Source organism: Meleagris gallopavo, chromosome Z, assembly GCF_905368555.1.
Source record: "Meleagris gallopavo chromosome Z, MGAL_WU_HG_1.1, whole genome shotgun sequence".
In the NCBI taxonomy this organism is placed as follows: domain Eukaryota; kingdom Metazoa; phylum Chordata; class Aves; order Galliformes; family Phasianidae; genus Meleagris; species Meleagris gallopavo.
This window is the reverse complement of record NC_139435.1, coordinates 35809407-35833642: the sequence shown is the minus strand read 5'-3', so window position 1 is coordinate 35833642 and position 24236 is coordinate 35809407. Positions and strand designations below refer to the sequence as shown.

Sequence of the window (24236 nt, the reverse complement as noted above, 5' to 3'; positions counted from 1 at the left end):
AAATAGCCAATATTTTTTTTGTGTGCGTACTTGTGATATTATCCACATAAAGACGTCAAATATCTTCCAACAGCCAAGAACAACAAAAAAGCTTCAGATAAACTGTTATGTTCAATGTACAATTTCTTTTTTGCTCTTGCTGTTGTTGTTCAGCAAGATGTGACTCACAGCGTTCTGTGACTATGCATTGCAGCTAAAATATTCTTTTTCAAAAGAAAAAAAAATCTAATGCTAAACACGATAAATTATTCAGATCAGTACAAAACAGAGATGTTCAGATGCTCCCTGGGCATTTAGGGATCTGATGTTTATTTTTTCCGTGAATTACTACTGTTAAAGCCAGACATCTTTTTGCTCTCTACACTTAAAATCTTCTAATAATGTAAATACAAGTAAATACTCAACAGCGAATGCTTTTATTCAAATATGATACAAATTGCCATCAGAATCTGTAATATATGACACAGTCTTATCAGTCAGCCATTAGGTAATAAGAAAAAAAAAATTTACTGTCATACAAAAAATATCTTTTTCATAGTTTTGTTAAAAAAGATGCATGATTTTCAATTTTCCTGTGTAACATTGCGATTTAGGGAGATGTCTCTCCTATTTTAATTTACAATCATTATCCCTTGTTCTATTATTATTAGGACATGTAATAAGTTGGTCTCCATCTTGTTTATAAGTCCCCCTTAGATACTGAAAGGCTGCAACAAAGCTTTCCTGAAACTTTATCATCTCCAAGCTGAACATGCTCAGCTTTAAAAAAAAAAAAAATGGAGGTAAAGTAATTGAATCAAAGACTTAAAATACAGAAGGTTTGGAGAAAGGATTTACAGAAAGGAAATGAACTTTAAAACACTTTCAGGTTACTTTTAACAAGTAACCAACATCTCTTCCTAAATGTGGATTTAATATTGAACACTGAAAGGCATAATATCAGATCTTGTCTGTTAAATCCATGTTATTTTATTAATAAGATGTCAATCAACTAAACAGAACTAAGCTAGAAAGCACTGAAAGCAAAGCTTCATAAAACAGTGAGTAAAGGTCTTCACTTAGGTACATTAAGGAATAAGAATAAATAATTTATTTACAGTCACTGCACCTTGATGCTGATCACAGGACATAAGAAACATCCATCCTTGTTATTGTTATTCATGTTAGCTATTACATGCTCGTCCCTGCCTTTTCTGATGCATACTGAGAAGACATTTGTTGTTGAAAATATTGTTGAAAAACACTTGTAACAGAATAATTTTAGCATGTGGACTCTCTCTATCCCATTCATAATGCAAAACAATTCTGCAGACATAAAGACTAACCAAAAGACATGCAGAAATTTTTCTCTCCTGAAGGAACTAGATATCCTTATTAAGGCCTCTATTTTTCATGGAACTAGACTGCTTCATAACCAGTTTGTTACTTTAACTTATTTCAGCAACCTTGAAAAACTATTCCATCTTTTCTCCTTTGTATGGATCACCATGTCACAAAGAATATTTAAAATTAGTTTCTTCACCTTTTCTAAAACAAGGATGTAATGCATGGCCTTGATTGCAGATAGCATCTTCTTTTTTCTAGGGAAAATTCAGTGTTTTCTTATATGAATGTCTGTGGCAGGTGTAAAATTCTCAAACTAATATCTCATGACAAACATTTTCTTGTTTTTTGAAAAAGCTTGTTCAAACCCATGGATGAGGCAAAACCCTAGAGTACTGAGGCTTACTTTTAGCTTACATTATTTCTGGACTGAAAGTGTGTTCAGATTTAATATTTGAATATTTTACATTTTTAAAAGTTTGAATTTCTATACTTCCTGAAAATAGATTAAAAATCTTGTCTTCCAAAGATTAAATGATGAAATGAAATGCTGTACTTTATGTAATTTAAATTATAAGAATCACTGTACCCCAGATGCATACCTTCCTTGGGATCCACTCTTAACCCATTTGTCCACTCAGTTAGTAGCAATGCAATTCCAGTTTGTCTTCTAGGAAAGACCTTCTCATGTGCTTATTGCAATGCAGTTATCTCTTGATTCAATCAGCACTGTTTTGTGTTTGTACACAGGGCAGCCATGCTGATGCTGGCTAAAGATCTGATTGATCTAGTGTCCTATTACTACCTGATAACAGATGCTTACAGAATTAGTGCAAGAATCAAGTATAAAATGAACTTTTCTTTAGTTTATCCTTCTAGCATCTTGCAATTGATTTCTAGAATGCTTGAGCGGGAATTTGCATTTGACTAACTGTGTTTTATGGGGATATGCAGACCCTATAGTTTTATGTAAATCTTTTTTTGATAGGTTCCACAATCTGATTGAATGGACTTTTTTTTTTTTTTTTTTTTTTTTTTGGTGATACTACAGATTTGCAGAATACTGGTAAACTTTTTTCTGTGGTACAAAATGGCCCCTTTTTATACAGAAAATCCCCTGTGGAATTGCATTTATTTTTCAGAAGACAGTCTATTGACTGTAGAGTTGTTATTTATCTTCTGAGTATTAAAATAATATCAAAGCCCAAAGTCTGGACAGCTTAATAAAATCAGAACATTAAAATATGACTGTCTCATTGGAATAAGTAACAACAGTTTACAAATGAACATGCATCTATCCAGTGTTTCTACTACCCTGTCACACTAAAGATCTGTTCCAGCCTGGACTCTCTAGATGTCAATACAAATTTACACTAATAAATTCACTGATCAGACTGATAGCATATATTCTTATATAGTAATAAATGTCTCTGTGCAATAACAAAATCCTGGTGAGTATCTGGAGAAAAATACAGAGTAACAGTCTTACCTATATTCCTCAAATTCATATTTGCATATATGTGCATAGGAAATATTTCTTCAACACTTTATTATTTTAATTCATATTTAATCTTTCAGAATATGATAAAACTCATTATTGCTGTATTAGCTAAAAGTGGTACTGCTATAGGAATTAAATTTTCTTCATAGCAGAATATTGCTTTTCTTTTACCTCTGGAATAATTTCTCAAAGTCTTTAGAGATAATAACCCAACTTCTGAAATGATCAGAGTTTCATCATGCAAAATCAAAACTCTTTGAGTAAGCATAACTCAATTGCAGAGGTTAAGCTATATACAGTTTTTAAATATAGCTGACTCCAATACATTAAGAACCTATGTTTTCAGCAAACATGTTTGAGAAAAAGAAAAACGTATCAGAGACACTTTTGCAAGCTTTTAAGAAAACAACCAACAAAATACAAAATATTTTTTAATTTCCTAGTAATATTTTCCAATACATATCTTAAGTTTCGTTACATTTTGACACAGCTAACACATTTTTTGCAATATCCTTAAAAGCAAGTAGACAGATCCATTTTTTTTCCTCTGCAAAGTTCCATCCCACAAAAACTGAAGCACATGAATATGCAGATGAAGATTTATAATAAACAGAAGAGGGTTCTGTACTTCAAGGAATTTTTTTTGCGAGTCAAGATCATTCCGGTCTCCTTTGGTGTCCTGCATCTTATAACATAGCAGAAAAGAACAGACAGCTTCCTTATCTGTAGTGGGTAGGGCCTCTAGGCATTCCTGACTGTACCCCTGGAAAGCGTGGGTGACCGGGTGGATAGCCTGGTGCTGCATACCCTCGTGGCCCTGGTGGCCGAGTCACAGCAATGGATGGGGGAGGAAGGTTTCCTCCTCTGCCCTGTGGTGGATAGTGACCATTCGGGACAGCGCTTGGATGCTGTGGTGCCTGAGAGGAACTTGCTTCCTGTGGCTGACCTGTTGTTTTTGCTTCATTGCCACTCTGTTCTTTCTTGTTATCTGAAATATGTTAGGAGAACAGAGTTAAGGAATGAAAATATAGAGCAGAAAATCTCTCTGAGGGAAAATCTGCAGCACATTATCTATTACAGAATATGATGGGAAGTCTAGAGCCCAAAGCACCAACAGCTGTGTGAGCTATGAGACCTGCTCTGCCTTGTGGCCAGGCTGCAGGATGAAGTCTATAGATTCTGTTTGGGGAACAAACAGAAGGAACAGGGAAACCACAATTCACCCATGCACAGACGGGTTATTTGAAGGAAAAAACACAAAAGCCAAGGCAGCCTGTATCACATCAGGCTGTGGGAAAAAAATGAAAGGCTAGGGGCGAGAATACAAATGAAAGGAGAGGATTGAAGCAAATCTGCTCTCAAAGCTGCAAATTAAAACCCTGCTTGCCTGCTCCACCCCCATGGGTGCCTCTTTACAACAGGTCTGAGATACTTGATGTGCTTGATATATAATGTTCAATTTATTTCAAGAATCTAAGGAATAGAATGTGAAGGGCTGTCTCTAAAGAATAGTCACGAGCAAGTTGAAAGCTATGGGTGACGAAGACTGATGCAGCAAAGGGAGCCTTGCAATCGGTGTCTGCTACAGGCCACCCAACCAAGCAGAGCCTGTTGAGGCCTTTTACCTCCAGCCACAGCAGGCATTGTGATCACAAGCTCTTGTCCTCCTGGGGAACTTTAACTACCCCGACATCTGGAAAAATATCATGGTGAGCTGCAGGCAAATCCAGGAGTCTCCTGGAATACACTGAGGATAACTTCCTAAGTCAAGTAATTGAACCAGGGGTAATGCAATACTGCACCTGTTGCTCACCCATGCAAATGAACTGACTGATGACATCAGGATTGGAGGTTGCTTGAGCTGTAGTGTACAGCCTATGGCTGAGTTCATGCTCTGGAGGAACATGAGATGGGGAAAGAGTAGAAACAGGACAGTCTCTACCTCAACCAGAAAAGGAAAGTCCAGGAGTGTGTATCCCCCCTCATGAGTGATACAAGCAAGCTGGTAGCAACAGACAAAGAGAAGGCTGAGCTTCTCTTAACAATTTTTTTTCTGCCTCACTCTTCTCTGATAACTGCTTGCCTCACAGCCCTCAAACTTTTGGTTTGGCAGGAGGGGACTGAAAAAGCAGAATCCCTCCCACTGCAAGTGAACCTGATGTTATGGTATTTCTTAAATGAGCCAAAGAAAGAAAAATGGATTGGCTAACACTTTTCATTCAGTATGCTGAACATTTTTATAGATATTATTGCAAAGGAGATAGTTAAGGGAGAGAAGAAGCCTATGATCCAGTGTGCAAGTATTCCTCATCTTGAGAAATTCAAATCTCTATTTACCTTGATTTGCAGTAGATTCATCTTGCTTGCTTCCTTTTTGCTTTGACTGTGGTGGCTCTGTCTCAAATGGATTTTCCTCTTGTTCATTTGATTTTTGCGCCTTTTGTTTATTTCTTCTTTTATTTTCTTCTGCTTGCTAATGATGGAGAGATAGAGAGGGCATCTTTCAGTAACCTGAATGTATTCTCTGACAATTGTAATAAACAGAAATAACAATTCCCCACTCCTTACACTTTGTAGTTTCTTTTTAAGTTCCAGGTTAGCTTCCTTGTACGACTTGGATGTAGCATTGAGATAATAAATACTCAGGCTAAATTTAAAGAAAAAGAATATATATTGTTAGATAATAATTTAAATGCAAAGATTCTTGCAAAATTCCTATACCAATAACTATAGTTGTGCTAATACCAAAACTGTATTTTTCCTCATTTATTAGGCCCAATCAGAAGAGATATTTTGACAGTGAAGAATGGAATATGAAAATACTTATATACTTATACTTATCTCAAGGGAAATAATAATAATAATGCTTAAAAAACAGAAATAAATATGGCAGCTACGGAAAATTCTGCATCAAACTATGCCTCACTATGAGGCATGTTCCAGTGACAAAAGTTAAATAAGTTATTCAATGAAATTTAATTACCTTACATGACATACTCTAAAAATGAATAAACCATATTTAGAAGAGCCTTTAAACTAATACAACAGACAAGCTCAAGTGCTGGCAGAAAAATAGCCAAAATCATAAATTTTAATTTTTGTTCTAAATCACAATCCCATTCTATTAAACAATAATATCACTGCATGGTGAATTTTCACTTTTTAATGAATTGTATTTATTTCATAATAACTCTATGAGATTATTATTTTTTACTCTCTTAATTAGTGGAATTCTGATATGAAATCATTTACTGAAGTAAGCAGTAAACAATCTTCATGTCCTATTTTCACTGTTTTTGCTTTATCCACACCCTTCTTCCCCTCTTCTCCCTAAATTTTATTTTTATTTTTGCCTTGGCATTGTGCTCAGAATAATTCAGTGGGAACAAACTGTATAGTTCAGAGGACAATTTAGTCTCTTTGCTTCTCTAGCTGAGTTAAACAGGATGAAATACTAAGTGAATCTTCTTAAACTTTCATCTCAGAATCTCATTTGCTTCATGTAAAAGCCTTCTGCAATTTCTGTTCCATTCTGTAGTCTTCTCTGTGTTTCTGGCAGTTCCACAGTGTAGGGGTAAGCCCCTGTCCATTTCTACCTAGAATTTGCTTTTAGTTCAGTATGCTAAAAATGTTACATATATGTACATTAGTTTAAAATCCCTTTATCAAGGGCTCAATACAGTCTTTGAGAAACACTATACAGGTTCATTATTCTTTATTTGCTACAGGCCTATTAAAAATCCATAACAAGAAATTGAACATAAGAGAATTTTAGAAATATACTTGGGACTGGAACATCTCCATAGTATATCTCCCTAACTCTCTCTCCCTTCAATTTCATCTCAAAGGGTACAATTTTTATCAAGGAAGGGCTCTGGCACTCAAGATCAGACACACTGAATCTTATTGAGAAATAGTTCAGCTTCTTGGTAGCCATCATTCTAATAAACTTGTTCTTCTAATAAACTCTACTGAACTTGTTAAGGATTTATGAGATGAAGTTCTACCTCCTGGACAAGCTGATCAAGGTCGCAGCACTTCAAATCCCATAACCCTTTGCATTTTGATTAAGGTTTCTCTGTTACAGTAGTAAAAGAAAAAAAAAAAGAAAGAAAGCTGCGGAACGAAAAAAAGAGATCATCGTCTGTGGAAAAGTACATTAATTATGACCAAATAGAAGACTTGAATTCTTCATCACAAAAGAATCAGTACTCTAATTATATACTTAACCAATAAAAACTCAGAGTAAAAGAAAATGAACAGACTTTTCATTAAGTATTAAGTAAGATGACAGTTAATATTCTATACGTACACCATCAATAATATAAAAGGTAGGATGAGTCCAGGGTTAGAGGCATAACCAAATACCTTCCCAAACCAAGAAGGGAAGTCATGCTCCAGAGTTTCTGATATGACTTCAAACATTCTTGTTTTCCCACTATTAAACAGAAAATGTGAAAATATGTGAAAAATAAAAATATTTTGGCAATGTTAATACATTAGCACGCACATATAAATTAAACATATCACATCAAATTTGGGTAAAAGAACAAAAAAACTGTATTTTGGCATTATTTAAAACTTAAAATTCTGTAAGCATCTTTCACACTTGAACCCATAATAACCTTCTCCATAACTTTGCCATATAATGTAGTTAAAGTAGCAGGTCCACATTTTCCTGGGTCTTCTCTCATATACTTCATGTGTATAACTGTTTAGCTTCCAGCAGGCAGGCATCTCTCCAATCTTCCAAGACCATTGCTAAATCATTGATAAAAACATCACTAACTGCTTCAGTACTTGGATGAATGCTGTCAGACTCTACGCTGTGACTCAAATAATAAGAAATCTTACTTTGCACCATTTGCTTTGTTATCATCACTTCTGTAAAATTTAAGCAAGATTATGCCTCAGTAAACTTTGTCACGCTATTATCCCTTTAGGTCACTGTGGCGAATGCAAGTGGCTAGACGAATATACCAAAATAAACCAAAATCAGAATTTCACATATTGACCGTTGTGTGCTCATTAAAATCATATGTCATGCTAACTACCAATTAAAGATGCTGAAAATGGTCCTGAACTTTCCAACTGAAAGTACGGCTATATTTAAACTAGCTTAAATAGAAAGCACACGTTTGCACTCATGAGGCAGGCCTAAGTATTTTGAAAAGACTAGTGAATACGAAGGTCTTGAGAACTCAAGGAGCTTATTCAGGATCGCAGTGGATCATGAAATATAAAGGAGCATGAAATATAGTGTCAGGTAGAGATGTCGTAGCAGTCAAAGACTGTACCACCACCTTGAGCTGCAGCACCAGTATACATTCTATCATGCCACTATTACAAGGGATACATAGACATTTACTGAAAATCACCACTCTCAAGCCAGAAGACCACAGTGGCATAACTGGCCACTGCTATACTCCTCAAGAATAATTTCTGGCTTAATTAGAGCAAGAACAAAAAATGTTTACACTACAGCTAACTAGAAGAAAAGATTTTCTGTTCTACAGTCAAAAAAAAAAATTCTTTTAAATCATTAACCAGTTTTCTTGGATTCCAGCTTCAAGAATCATTACAGTAAGAAATATCACACAATAAAAATTCAGCATATCAGGTGCTAAAACTTATTAAGGAAGCTTATTTTCATTACTGGATCATTCACTAATGAGGCAGTACATCATATCATTAGCAAAAGATATAAAATGCAAAAGACCTGAAAGGGCCACAATCAAAAGATGGTGGAATGGAGACAATGGTGTACACAGCAGGCAGTGTAGAAAGAAAGAGAATGAAAAGCAACATGGCCATGTAGAAGTTGTTTGATCTGGAGGCTTTGAAGACTCTCTCCTGGGGAACATTGCAGCACATCACTGCCCAGCATTGCAGGTACATTGAAGTATGGAGTCGGAACACATTGATTGCTGGGAGACATGGAGCATAAAAAGATCCCATCCTAGAAAAAAAAGCAAAAAACCCACAATCTCACATTTTCTGGTAGAACTTCTGCCAGGATATACCCCGTGTTCCCTACTTCATTCTGCTTTGCATTCATGTACACTGTATATTAATTCATAAAACCTTGTTGACACTTTTTTTTTTTTTTTTAATGGTCTTGTCTCTCCTTGCTTTAAGAAATACTGGAGGCACACGGACAGAATTCTCCATATGTAGTTTTTGCTTCAAAATTCCAAAATCATCTTTCTCTGCAAATGAGATCACTTAATGAAACGTTACTCATTCTTACCTTGTACGGTTAGTTTAGGTAGTATTAGGTTAGTTTAGATTATATTAAATAAACATGGACAGCACAAAAGCTAAGTATAGCCATAATAATCTAGCTTATTCTTTATATATTTCTTAATATACTAGCACCATTATAGGATGCAATTATTTTTGCTACATCTAGAGTACAGAGATGCCGCTTCAGAATCCATGATATTAACATTTCCCTCTTCTTTTCTTGTATATTCAGTGAAAAGGAAAGATAAAGGCTTTTCAGCTATGATTGAAAACAGAGAGTACCTTATGGCCCTACTCCTACCCACATGGAAGTCAGTTGGAATATACTCTTCAATTTCAAGATTCTCAGTAATCTATATTTTTAGTAATGTATACTTTTAGTTTTTAGGTATAACACTTCTTATAGGTAGACAAAAATTTGCCGATAGCTTTTTGATATAGAGAAGACTTGCAAATGATTTGCATCCCAATCATTTTGTGAATACACAGAGAAAGAGAATAAAGGAGCTTTTCATGGTCTCTCTCATCTACAGAAATAATGCACACATACATCTCTCATCCCTTCTATTTAACTGGCAGTTATAGCTGCACCTGAGGCTCTTTTTATTATGTTTCAGATGAGCATGAATTCGTGAAAATTGAATTTGTGACACTAGGACAAAACAGAAATGAATGTATCCTATATACATATTAATGGTAAATATGATTTTGGCAGTGAATGTTCATTACTGTTTGGTCAAATTTTTTTGCCGTTTAGATGTATTCAATTCGTCAGCCTGCAAGAAGCAGTAAGCAGGAAGAAAGATTCTATATCAAAATGACATGAGAAACACACAAGTCACAGATTCTGTGAAGCCCCTATTCTACTGAGAATAAGGACAGAGCCATTGTAAAGCTTTGTGAGGTGTGTCCAGGTCCAGCTCAGCCCAGAGAGCTGCTTTCAGATGCATACCCGTACTCAATCCTTCCTCTGCCACCGCATCCATGCTGGGACCTGGCCTGAACCCAGGGACCATGTGAACCACCAAGGATGTATTCAGGTTGCTCAAGAGTGATAAGCTCCTGTGATGCTGTGGCTAGACACTGGGATGAGGAGCCTGAGCAGGAGAGGTGCAGTGGAGTGCATGGTGCCAGTGAAAACTCACTTCCTCAGGAGCTGGAAACTGAGCACTCCCCTCATTTCTAGCAGTGTCCAAGGCAGGACTAAGCCTGTGCATGCACAGGAAGGAGGGTATGTACAGCTCTGTTCATGCTGCACAGGCCAAAAATAAATAAATAAAACAACCCCCTGGGAATTACAGAAGTGAGAATTTTTACTCAAGCAAAAACTGTAATCCACAGAGTACTGTTAAAGGCAAAAAGCTAGGCCCTTGCAAGAATTGAGAAGTCAGCCATGCTTGAGGAGGACAGTTCTGAAGAAGGCACAGCATCTAATATGAGGATAGATGTTCTTTACCCCTCAGCTACATTCCAAAAATGGGATGAAATTTGGATCTTTCCTCCTTGAGGGCTACTCACTACTACTGTAGCAGGAACATTTGATGCACATTCACATTCATATAGGACTATGTTTCTTTAAGGCACTTTTGCACATGATGTATTGGAATAAACTAGAAGATATTTCAGTTTCAAAGCATTCAAATAACTGGAAAACAATCAACAGTAAGACAGGATTTCACCCAGCCTTTTACTGCAAAACTCTACAAAAGTCTGATGCGTCTAGTCCCAGAATATCAGCACAGAACTAGTTTAGAAATACTCCCACTTATTTCCCTGTACTGGAGTACTGCATTACACTGGCATCAAATTAAATCAATGAGACAAGATTGACATTTCAGAGATGCTGCTAAGTCCTGCAGTACTGTAGCGAGTGCTGATGCACAGAGGCACATTACGGACATAGCACACATTGCCCTACTTACCAGATCATGCCTTGATTAAATATCAGTCCCAGCACATTCCCACTTATATCAAATTCTGAATATGATGGCTGAAAAAATAACAAAACAATTGCTTTTGTTAAATTGCTTTTGTTCTGAGATGATTTATCTAGATTAAAACTGTCACTTCCAACAGCAGTGTAATACTTGCATTGTGTTGTAAAGATGTTCATTGCATATTATCAGTGAATAATGAGACAAATGAGGACGGCTGAAGGCAAACAGACAGATTTTAATACTGGCTGCAGAATTTTATTGATGATCGTTTTTGGCTCTTTGCTTAGAAGAAGATTCTAATAGAATATTAGATCTCTGGGTACTGGATAAATTTTAAAACAATAATCCATATTTTATCCACTGGAGTGAAGTCAAGATTTGATGGTCCCCTATCCATCCGCTGCTTCTCCCCCCCCCCTCCCCCAAAAAGAGGCTGCTCAGATTTAATTCCTATTCAAATGATAAAACTATGTTTATATTTTAAATTTAGAAATTGCACTGTTGACAAATTAATTAATTAATTAAGTGCCTTGTGAGAACTCAAAACGCGCATAGTATTAGATTTTAATATGCATAGCAATTCTAGAAATAGGAGGGTACTTCACAGAAATAGTGTGAATATTCATACGTTAAAATGTATAAAATCTATGTGCTTTAGTACCTGGGTGTACATACTAGGAGCAGTGATCCACCATACACCCAGTACAGCAAAAATGTAATGTTGGCTTCCTAATCTGTTATTCATATCATACATGCATACATATCATGGATTTCAGTGACATTTCCATGTCTTCACTCACCCTGTTTACCATTCTCTCTTTAATTCAGGAACATTTTCTAGCTGCAAGCACTGAGTATACTGAATACGAACAACAAATTGAGTACACACTTATCAGTATGTATGCATGTGAGTGATGATCTGACAAGGACATTTAAAATAGCAAATCGGATACTTACAAATCCATATTCCAAGTCCCAGCACCAGCAGTAATTGAAAAACCTAACGAATACAGCTCTCAAGAAATCACCAATTAGAATTGTGATATATGTTGTCATCGTGTCAGAGACTGTCAGCCGTACAAATTCCTGTTAAAGCAGTATTTTCTTTTAAGAATACATGTATGCAATAATAGTTACAATAATAATAAAACACCTGACTAGTGTGTGACTAAATGTGCTTCCTCTGCTACAATTTGGCAGACTCTTTTCTCCCAATTCAACAACTGAGGAATCCAGGAGAAAGACTGTCCTACATTTGTTACAGATATCCTCTGTTTCTTCTTATGCTCATAACAAACGGCATTTCCAGGATCCCAGAGTATAATTAGTCTGAAAAATGTTTCCAGACAATACTGCTGCTGTAGAAGAACTCTAAAACCTCTTTTGATTACTATAGCTTTGGGGAGATTCAAAAAAAAAGAAGAAAACCCTACAATACTTATTCCTCTTATTTTATTTCAGTAAGTTCCACTAAATTCTACTGTATCAAGCCTTACCCTAATTGCCAAAAAAACTATTATTATTCTCTCTGATCTCAAAATACAGAGAAAATCTGCACAGTAATGAGACCTGGGTGTTCTTAGCTAATCATTCCACATCAGTGAAAAGAGTTCAGTGTTTGTTTTCTTTCTGCCTTTCTGCTCCCTGCTGCCACTCGAGAGTGTAAATAATAAGTGAGGAGACTGCCACAGTGCAGACTGCCACTTCTGCAATTGCAGAAGTTGTGATTCAGTGGTGAATTCAGTCTCATGGACAGGGGGGAAAAAAAAAAAAAAGAGAGAGAGAGATGATCAATCAGAGAAAAGAAAGATGTTGGGAAATTCTTTGTAAGTATCATATTGTATGAATACAAATAATTATGAATGCTTAACTGAATCAAATAAAGTAAGTAGATTTACTAAACCGGTGTTCTTTATTTTACATGCTATTACTTGGCTAAAGATAAAAATGCCTTCTCAAATATACACTGCTAACAAGAGCTGATCTCAGATATTTCCTTGTTGAGATATTTATCAGTCTGTTCTAAGTCTGCGGTCCTCAGAAACGGATTTTGTTTGATACAAACTTTAATTCGAATTACTAGATTGTTACCACTGATCCAACTTTTCATAGTTGCAGGTTTTGCAAAACAGATGAGATGAAGAAGACAAAAAAAAAAAAAAAAAGAAGAAGAAAAAAAGAGAAATCCTTTTGTGCTATTAACTATTCAGAGGAATCTCCCTGCCAGATAAAATTCAAATAAATTAAAATAGCTGCTTCTGAGCTTTGCAGCTGGGAAAAAAAATAAAGTCTTACATCTTCATTTCCTCATGTTTTCGCAACTTAATTTAACTTGTCAACAGGAATAAATAGAAGTTTGATATGATTTCTTGTAACAGATTATGTTTTATTTTCAAATATGAACTCAGATAAGTTACATTACCTGGCCTACCATTGTTTCCCAACATGGTCCTCTGGGAACATCTGCAGGGTCCACCTGTATTGGAGGAGCAGTTGAATTTTCTGAAATAGTGCCATTGTACAGACTGGCTTCCCATATTGTCATGTTATACTTGACTATTTTTTCTTCTTCCAACTAAATATTTAAATTAATAAGGGAAAAAAAAAAAAAGATTATGAGGTTATACTACCAACTTTTAATCCTTTCTAATTCAAGACTCCCTTATCTTTCACTGATACATCCGTGACACAGTCATGAATAGATATCTTTGACCTGGTGTATATTAAAAATAGTGAAGAGAACTAAATAGCTTGCCTTGAGATTGATTTCATCCATTAGGGCAATAATGAAAGTGTAGAGATTGCCAAGAAAAAGAGCAAATATTCGTCCAAGCTGCCATCTTAGAGCTATTCGAGGATGGTAGTTTTCCAGAGAACTGATTACATCAAATAAGGTTGGACAGAACATTCCCAAAAGTGACATGACCATGTTTACCTAGGGAGGTGGGAGAAGAAAAGAGAAAAAGTTTACAGTGAAATGTTAGAGGCAGGATCTTTTATTATTATTAATTGTAGTGGTGAGTGTATTTTCAGTGCTACTTTTTATTTGGTATATAGTTGAAATGAGTGAAGAGCAGAATACACACTGAGAGTTACAAGATGCTTTTGCAAAGAACAAAGTGAAAACTTACTTATGATCTACTATAGACAGATATATGGAGGCTTTCTTTTAAATTTTATATTTTTCTTCAATCTCAGAAAAAAATCAAATCCTAGATTTTTAGCTACCATCTACATTTTAAGCAAAATTCTATCAGAGAATTTAGCAAAAAAATATTAGTTATGTGAAACATTTCTCTAAAAATACAATGTTAAATTAAATGTCTGAAACATCACCCATATCCTCACTGAATAAGCAAACACAAATTAGTCCTGATGCTTTCTGCATATATTTTTTTATGCCTCTAACAAGGTTAATTCATCATCATATATTGAACAAGTTCACTGAAAGCAAACTGAGAAAAATAAGCTTTCATAAAAGTTTGAAATTCAGCAAAGATTGTGTATTCTACTGACAAGGAAGGCATTCCAAGGATCTAACATTCTGAAGTGATTGATAAAATGTACTGCAAATGTGCTTGAGTCTTTTGGTGAAATAACACAAAATTTAATTAACTGTTTCAGTCAAAAATGAAAATTGAAGAAGTTTAAAAGTTCATTTTTAAATTTCAATTTCAAATAACATTTCCTTACCAAAATTTCTTCCTTAAGGGACTATAAACAATCAAGTAACTGAAAACATTATCTCAAGTTCAATCACAAACCTCTGTGGAAAACACAAAGATTCTCAGGATAGATGACTCATATTAAAGGATGTGAGTAAAAAGAAATTTATTTAGTCACAAAAACAAACTTAAATACTTAAATGTCTTCCAGTTGCTCTGAAAATAACATCTCTTAAATATCCTGGAATCTATTTTTCTAGAACAATTGTAATTTTTAGTTTGTTCTTACTTTCCTGATATCAAGAGAGATAAGATTGGTTTTTGTTCTGATAAATAATATGGCAACAGAAAAGCACTATTTAACAAATGAATTCACTGTCTTTTTGTACATTCACACTCTTACAAATTCTAATCTGCTGAACTGAGATTCTTAATTAAAATAAGTAAATGATTTGCTATATTTCCTTTCTGTTTTTGTTGGTTTTTAATGTTCAAGAGCTAATTTCTGGATTTTTATATTTCTATTTCATATTCATAGGAAATCGGTAGCATACTCCGCACACTTCTTGTGGCACCACAGGAGGAGTAGATTTTTTTATTACAGTAATCTACTCTTTCATGTGTATTTAGTGCTATTTCTGATACTTGGTTTGGGATGGTGGCGTTTATTTTATTTATGTTTTTAAAACTAAAATTTCATGAAGTATCTGTTTCTAATACATACACTCTCAATCATCATTAAGCAAAAGACTTCATAAACAGTATGGCTGGAAACGGCAAAGCTGCTGGAGACAACTACATCCAACGCTCCAAATCATGAATTATTAAGACACAAAATCATCATAACTGGCTGAGTATCTAAGTTATTATTAGACACATTACGTCCTCTTGTAATGCTGTTAATTTTAAATCAGATTCCTCTTGCTGGACAGTGGAAATGTAAGCATATGAAGAGATGCACTTGGTCACACTTGACCTAGCCTAGACCGTGGGACTAGCCCAGTTGTGAATGAGGAAGAACAAGAAAAATGTCTATGAGTCCCAGACTCCAACTATTTTCACTTAAAGTATTGCTTTAGTCAGGTTTGCTTTTTTTATCTTTAGTAGCTCCCAGACAATCTGTCTTATGTTAGAACAGTCTTCCTTCAGACAAACATAAATTTCAATATTCACAGTATGGGCATCCATCACCCATGCATTCCTTTTCTTTTGATTTTTTTTGAACCTTGTTCCTACTTGATTCATTTGTTACCCCCTACTTCCTTGATTTTGGGTGATAGAAGAAAATGTATGGTCTTCAAGTAGTTTTAAATATAGTACTTGTTAACTTAATTGAAAATTAAGAAGTTTCCTTGTTGCTGCACTGTTGGAAAGGCAGGACACAAATCACTGGTTTTATTTCTCATTCAATATTTTGTATATTTTTATTATGTTCTGCCTTTCTTCTTATTTATAAGAAGTAAGAATATTATTTCTCATTTCTTTTTATCTGCATTTTCCCATGCCTTGCCTATGCTCCCCATCTCAAAAACATTTCTAGTTCTGGGAGAAAGACATTAAGATAAGAGGTGAAACAATGCACTGAAACTTGTAAACCTAAGAAGTGGGAAATGAAATGATTACAGCCAAACATGCAAGCTTTCAAAATTAAAAAAAAAAAAAAAAGATTCCACATTGCAAAAGTTTAAAAATTCCTAATTCCTAGTTTCACATGGTATTATCATTATATTTTTTAGTTACTTATAGAATTTTACTCTGTAGAAGGAAACATGTCATTCATTGAATTTTATCAGTTTAGTTTGATTTCAGAAGGGAATGGATTTATGTTCTGAACTTCTTGTCAACTTCAAAATGAAGTGCTGGAGCAGATTTTCTTCCATTGTTTATATCACTGACAGTTCCACTGTGAATGATGTTTTCTGTGATCTGGAAACCACAAGCTGGATGAGTGAATGGTGAGGTGAATTGAGAACTGGACGACCTGCAGGACTCAGAGGGCTGTGATCAGTGACACAATGTCAAGTAGCTGGCTGTGTCCACCAGGGGTCAATACAGGATCCAGTATTCTTTAACTTACTCATTAGAGACTCGGATGTGGCATGTTTCTTTAAGGAACATAGTTTTGTACATGACTTTTCCAAAAAGAGTAAAATAAAGTAATTTTTTTGTCAACTGATTAAATCCAATTTAAACAGGCCCATTTCTCTGCATTCTAATGGCAGACTGCTGAAGTTTGTATGTCAATTTCTGTGTGAAGTTTTGGTGCTCTAAGTTAGGGAATGACTTTATTCATAACATCATCATCCATTGCCATCTGCTTTGTGAGGCTGGCATATTTTTTTTTGCTTTGCTGTAAATCAGAAATCAACTTCACACTCTTGCTCAGAGCTTTAAATAATAAACAGCTAGTTTTACAACATACAGAACAATGTGTTTGTTAAGAAAGCAAAGCCTACCCAAGTTTTTATACAGCATTGCTGATTTTAGGTGCTTACTGTGTTCTGTTACAGCAAACACAATCATTTTCACTATTTCTCTAACAAGCAAAGTTCCATTTGCTCTAGAAGAAAGCAGATTGAACAGAAGAAAGACAGTGGGCTCCTAGACTGACAGGTGAAGCTAGAAGGCACGTTTTGTTACACTGCAGACTTGTATCTTTGAAGCCTCAGTTAACTTTGGACATGATCACATACAAGTCACTTTCCTTGAACCAGTCTCAAGAGAAAAGCACCAGGAAAGCACCCTTCCTGTAGAGCTATTGTGAGACCATAGAATGGCAAGAAAAAATATATTTTAGAGCCCCCCAAAAATAAAGGTTAAGTCCATAAAGGAAAACTGAACATGAAGGAGCATCTGAAAGAGTAAACCAAAGAATATTCCTTTTAATGAATCGGGAAGCAGAGAGACTAGAAGAGTTCTTTTGTTATATATTTACCACCCCTATTACAAGTACTTAAGTTCTCAAGGGGAAAAAAAAAAAAAGAAAAGCAACATGCAGAGTAAAGGAACAGTTTCAAACCACATCTATTTCAGAAATGTGCTAGCACGAACTTCATTTCTTTCCCACCACCCGTAGTTCTCCAAACCTTCCAGGGCAAATTTCTGGGATCTTCTCACAACAAAAAATATGAGGTAGCCACTCCCAGCAAGTGTGCACAGGGCTAAGAAGTTAGCAAGCACCCTCAGGAACCGAGTCAAGTGAATATTTTCCTCCTTTCGGCTCTCCTGCTCCTCCACAATGGCTTCCTGCGCTTGTTAGAAACAAAAGAATATTATCAGCACTTTAATGGTCAAGACTCTATATTGCTTATCCAGTTAGAATTCAGTTAAATAAGCTGTGACAAAGCAAATGCACAGCTGGGCATCATGTTTTCAGGCAAACACATATTGTATCAGAAAATTCGTTTTGTACCTTTATGGACTCTGGGGTTTGGGATCCCCAGAACTCACTTTGCTTTGGTTTAGTGTGTCCCGCTAATTCTCATTACACCTTTACTCATGTTTTAGTATGAAATCAGCACTGTCTGCTTACAAGGTGCTGTGAGATTGAGTCACCAGCAATACAAACATGGTTAGCTGCCGGAAAAGGAACTGTCACACTAAAAAGAAATGCGCATTTGTGATAAAACAGCAATACATATTGAGAATCAGAAATTGAGGAGCGATGAAAAAACTGTTTACACTTAGAATTGCAGGAAAGCAAACAAACAAACAAACATTACACAGCTTCAGACTGTAATATGAAATGTCTGCCTAGTATTTACCCTTGGCCATAACTCGCCTGTAAATGAAATCTCCAGCTTCCTGCTTTTGCCAACAAAAAGACTTTTCTCTCTGTAATGTCTTCATGAAAAGGAAGTTTGGTTACAGCCTCTTATTTTGGTATAGACATCAGTTGTGCAGAAAGGAAGCTGGATTTCTGAATTGTAATTTTTTATTTTTTTTTTTTAATCTTGGTTTCACTTTTCCTACTGCATGTGTTCATTATGTAAAGGAAAGGAGACTGCAGCAGCTCTTAAGCGAAACCTCGAGAACATCAGCCAAGCTAAGGCTTCACACTTTCCTTGTTGGCAAAAATTACAGTAAATGTTCATGAGTGTATTTCTCAAAAATAAGTCTCCATCTCAACTGATTTATGTTCTTTTCTAAATGCCATTCAATAGTTGACTTTCACAGGCAGGCATGGGAGTCTCACAGACATTCAATGCTTAGTATTTTGTGTCTGTTTTCCGAAGACCACTTATCTTACATGCAGATAAATTTTATGCCTACAGTTGGGAAGTATGGAGAAACAACACTAGTGCAGAAAGGAACAGCGTTGTGTATGATAGGACAGTAGAGTTAATGCTTGGTACTCCAGTTCCTATTACTGTTTAACATCATGACTGCAAATCTAGTTTGGTTAAGCATCTAGGTTCCAGGCCTAGATCACAGAATCACAGAATTGTAGGGGTTGGAAGGGACCTCTAGAGATCATCGAGACCAACCCCCCTGCCAAAGCAGGTTCCTTACACCAGGTCGCACAGGTAGGTGTCCAGGCGAGACTTAAATATCTCCAGACAAGGAGACTCCACAACCTCCCTGGGCAGCCTGTTCCAGTGCTCCGTCACCCTCACCGTGAAGAAGTTCTTACGCACATTCGTGCGAAACTTCCTATGCTGCAGCTTATGTCCGTTTCCCCTCGTCCTGTCTCCACGTACCACTGAAAACAGACTGGCCTCACCACTATGGCCGCCACACCTCAGATATTTATAAACCTGGATCAGGTCCCCTCTCAGTCGTCTTTTCTCAAGGCTAAACAGACCCAGTTCACTTAGCCTTTCTTCATAGGGGAGATGCTCCAGGCCCTTCACCATCTTTGTGGCCCTCCGCTGGACTCTTTCCAAGAGATCCCTGTCTTTTTTGTACTGGGGAGCCCAGAACTGGACACAGTACTCCAGATGAGGCCTTACCAGGGCAGAGTAGAGGGGGAGGATCACCTCCCTCGACCTGCTGGACACGCTCTTCTTAATGCACCCCAGAATGCCATTGGCCTTTTTGGCCACGAGGGCACACTGCTGGCTCATGGCCAACCTGTCGTCCACCAGGAGGCCCAGGTCCCTCTCTGCAGAGCTCCTCTGCAGCAGCTCATCCCCCAGCCTGTATTGGTGCATGCAATTCTTCCTCCCTAGGTGTAAGACCCTACACTTGCTTGTGTTGAACCTCATCCGGTTTCTTACTGCCCAGCTCTCCAGCCTGTCCAAGTCTCGCTGAATGGCAGCACAGTCTTCAGGCGTGTCAGCCAATCCTCCCAACTTCGTATCATCAGCAAACTTGCGGAGGGTGGCCACTATCCCCTCATCAAGGTCATTGATGAAGATGTTGAACAAGACCGGACCCAGCACAGACCCCTGGGGGACACCACTGGTCACAGGTCTCCAGCCAGACTCTGCACCACCAACGACGACCCTCTGCGCTCTGCCAGTCAGCCAGTTCTCAACCCACCTCACTGTCCACTCGTCTATCCCACGCTTCCTCAGCTTTGTTATAAGGATGTCATGGGAGACAGTATCAAATGCCTTTCTAAAATCAAGGTAGACTACATCTACCGTTCTTCCCCCATCCACCCAGCATGTGACAGCATCATAGAAGGCCACCAGGTTGGTCGAGCATGACCTCCCCTTGGTGAACCCATGCTGACTACTCCTGATAACCTCCTTTTCTCCCAGTTGTCTGGAGATGGTATCCATCACAAGCTGTTCCATCACCTTTCCAGGGACGGAGGTGAGGCTGCCAGGCCTATAATTACCCGGATCTTCCTTCTTGCCCTTTTTGAAGACCGGAGTGACATTGGCTATCCTCCAGTCTTCAGGGACCTCCCCTGTTATCCAAGACCTCTCAAAAATGATGGAGAGCGGTTCGGCAATGACCTCCGCCAGCTCTCTCAGCACACGTGGATGCACCCCATCAGGTCCCATGGACTTGTGGACCTTAGTACTGCCTAGGCGCTCACGCACGTCCTCTTTCCTGACTAAAGGGAAGTCTCCCATTCCCCAGACCCTCTCCCTAACCTCCAGGGTGTGGGATTCCTGCGGGAGAGCCTTTTCACTGAAGACGGAAGTAAAGAAGGCATTCAGTATCTCTGCCTTCTCAGCATCCCCCGTTACCAGAACCCCCCCCTCACTTAGTAAGGGGCCCACATTCTCTCTAACTCATTCCCTCTAACACTCTCTTTACACTTGGTTTTCATTCCACCTGATTCACAATACTGTGAAAGTTAAATCAAATTACATCTCTCTAGTGATCTTTGTTTTACCTTAAAGCTGGTAGTGATAGAAGCAAACTTATTATCTGCTGTCTCAGGATTGCCAATCAGGTAGTCCCAGCTTGTGAACATTTTCCAGCTGAAATTAAAGCTAGTATCATCCCCACCACCTTCTTCATTTGCATTCCTTGCCATTCTACAAAAATCGAAAAGATGCAGAAAGGCTCTATTAGAGGTAGTTTCGCTCTGTTTGTTTTTTAAATTCTACCTAAAGGTCTAACTTTATTCTGAAATACATATATATTATTATTACGATCAGTAATGAAAAAATCTGCTTAAAACAAGGGAAAACAATGGAGATTTTGATATTTTTAGAGAATTTATCACATAATAATACTCATTTTCATGAGAAAAAAATCAGTGTATCTCGTGAACATCTCAGAAGAATTCTGCTGAATAAGAAACTCAAACACAATGTTAGGTAGATCTCTCTAAGAAGTTGCAGTAGATTTGATTAGAGACTTCATTAAGAGGAAGAGAAGAATTCTAAAATCACTAGCCAAAACAAAATAAAGAAATAACTAATAAAGCTCTCAGGCTTGCCTCTCATCACACATGTATTTTTAAATGAGATTTGTAACAGTACCCACAAACATCAAATTCCTTCTTTATTTGATCTCATCTTGACTACTAAATTTACTCATTTAATCTTGGACATTGCATTGATTTTTTGGTCAGGGGAATACAATCCCTTTTTTAAAGCTGACTAATGTAGTGGATTCATTTTATTAATATCAATACATAGTATATAACATATTTTTAACTGTCCAGTGAAATGCATACTCTCAAATAGAGAAATAGAATTATAAGTCAGGGACACAGCAAATGCTTCGGAGCTGACATAATCTAATGCCAGTTTGTTGTTGTTGTTATTGTTTATTTACAGAAGGACATATTATGAAACACTCTTGGTAGGATCTGCCCTGATGCTGATTTTAGACCATGGTAATTTTAGTCTAAGGTAATTACTTCTAAAGAGGTCCTAACAAAATAGCGAACAATCCTGTGCTCAGAATGTCATTTATCTGAGACCAGAAATGTTTCCATAGGATGAGTTGTAGAGTGAAGCTGTAATTCTAGATATTTCCCCTAAATATAATAATATAACTTATACTCCTCACCAACTCTTTCACGCATGCATGCATTCTCTTTCCCAGATGTCAATTAACAGGATAGCACACATGTTGCACTACTTTCTGAAAAACAGCAATAATCAGTAGACTGCAAGAAGATCTTAAGATTACTCTTAAGATCACCTAGTAACAGACCAACAGAATTGTCACATGGCCAGATGGGAAGGAAGATACTACATACAGCATGATTTCCCTCTGTTTTGCACTCAGGAATTTTCTGCTAGAATAATTTTTAGTTTTATTTTTTATTTGTCTGCGTGACTATCAAATATTACTCTCTGAAATTTACGCTTTTCTAATCTTCACAAATACATAATCAAATAAATATTTTAAAAGATGTTTTCAACCTAAATTAATGACTTTTATTATTGAACAAGTTTTTTGTCCTCCAAAATACAAATGTGTAATTGAAGCTTTTTTTTTTTTCCCTTCTGGAATGCTTTTGCTTTTGCCCTATGCAGGAAACCATGTTGAAAAACTGAATATTGACTGAATTGATTTAATCTAGTGCTTTTGAAAGTGGAAAATGTTGGCTACATCACAAAACACTGGAATATTTTAACTGTGATTTTCTTTAAATTCACAAATGTCTTTGAAATCTGACCTACAATGCTCCAATTATTCCAACCTAAGAAACTTCTAAATAAATGCTAACAGCATTTATTGAGGTAGGTGATCATTGTACTTGAATCAAGGTTATTAAACACTATATCTACTAGCAGTGTATCTCCTCTGAAACTATTACAATCATTGTTTATATAAATAATATAAAATAATAGTGAATTAATATTCATCTAAATCTGCTCATAAGACAAAATTCAAGTCCAGAATTTGAGAGCCAAAAGTCTAATGCCTCGCTAATTGTACTGCCTAGGCCCAGTTTCACTTACATGTATGTTTCCTTTTGATTTAACTTTATGCTTACTGCATTTTATTAAGCATAGTTTTCCTGGAGAAAACACTGCTGGAGATAATTTTTTGGGGGACATTAAATCTTTACTATGATCAATATTACTCTTTGATAGTACTGTGTAAACATGACTTAACCACTATAGACTTGTGAACAGACATTTACTGCTGGCTGTGAATTACACAGAGAATTATTTGGAATGTTTCTTTCTTTTTTGCCTTCTTTCTTCTTAAAATAATTTAATTCACATAAGGTATCACTGAAAGAAGAACAGTTGAATTTCCTGAATGGTAACTGCCATTATGCTGGATGCAGAGCATTATGAAAATATGGTCTCATGGTTCTGTTCCTTACATTATGCATTCATTGTGCACTTTGAAGTTGCAAGAGGGAAGTACTGGTATTTCAGTAAGGATTTTTCCCAGTGACACAACACTGAAAGAGAGTGGCTGCAAAAATAAATAATAGGTCCAAGGAATTATATACGACTTTAACAGAATTCAGCTTTTCCTTGCATTTTTGCTCCATTGATGTTGCATTTGTCCAACTCTTAAGATGACTACATTCCAAAGTGTATTTTCTGAAAGAAAGTCTGACTGATTAAGATTGATATTACTTGTTTTTATAAATGTGAACTTACGTTCGAATGACAATCATAAAGCTGTAGCCAATAGTCCCAACACCAACAAGGAAATAGGAAAGAGGCATCCTGAACTTGAGCCATCCAATTGTCCTCTGGTTATTGTAATAACCATAAAAAAGCACAGAATACTGTGCAAATCCCTGAAAATTCAACAAAAAGATGTAACATCACAAATCTGTTAGATATGCACATAATCAGAATCCTACCAGTATCAACATGATGAAACGTTACTTTCAAGTGTGTTCAAAATGGTCATAAGCATCATGGAAATAAAGCTCACAGGAAGGAAGAAAACCATTTTTGTAATATTAAAAACATAGGATATTTAATGTAACTTTTCAAATCTTTTACATTTAAAACTTTTCATGGCAACTCTATCTACAATAAAAAAAAAAAAAGAATTCATATTTTGTTTTATAAATTACTTGCAACAGAAATGAAATATTTTTTGCTTCATTTCCACATTCTTGCGTAACTTATTTGACATAAAATTCTCATGTAACTTCTTTGTCTAGTAACACTCTTTTCTGTTCACAGGGTGATCATTTGATATGTTAGTCATTACATAACTACA

At 36.3% G+C, this 24236-nt stretch overlaps 1 protein-coding gene across 5 annotated transcripts in view; it reads right to left on the bottom strand.

The window, feature by feature from the left end:
• Nucleotides 1-397: 397 nt before the first annotated feature.
• TMC1 (transmembrane channel like 1) overlaps nt 398-24236 on the bottom strand; it is a 117211-nt gene continuing 93372 nt past the window's right edge. For 4 of the 5 annotated variants that reach the window (XM_085212718.1, XM_085212719.1, XM_085212721.1 and 1 more), the window contains 12 exons: nt 23660-23802; nt 20968-21112; nt 17724-17918; nt 13763-13942; nt 13430-13582; nt 11965-12093; nt 10993-11060; nt 8544-8783; nt 7137-7262; nt 5393-5471; nt 5162-5297; nt 398-3812 (listed from right to left, as the gene is read on the bottom strand). In XM_085212718.1, coding sequence (XP_085068844.1) covers nt 3544-3812; nt 5162-5297; nt 5393-5471; nt 7137-7262; nt 8544-8783; nt 10993-11060; nt 11965-12093; nt 13430-13582; nt 13763-13942; nt 17724-17918; nt 20968-21112; nt 23660-23802 — 1863 coding nt within the window. In that variant the 3' untranslated portion in view covers nt 398-3543. The remainder of the gene's footprint in view (nt 3813-5161; nt 5298-5392; nt 5472-7136; nt 7263-8543; nt 8784-10992; nt 11061-11964; nt 12094-13429; nt 13583-13762; nt 13943-17723; nt 17919-20967; nt 21113-23659; nt 23803-24236) is intronic. The other variant, XM_085212723.1, reaches the window with a different exon arrangement.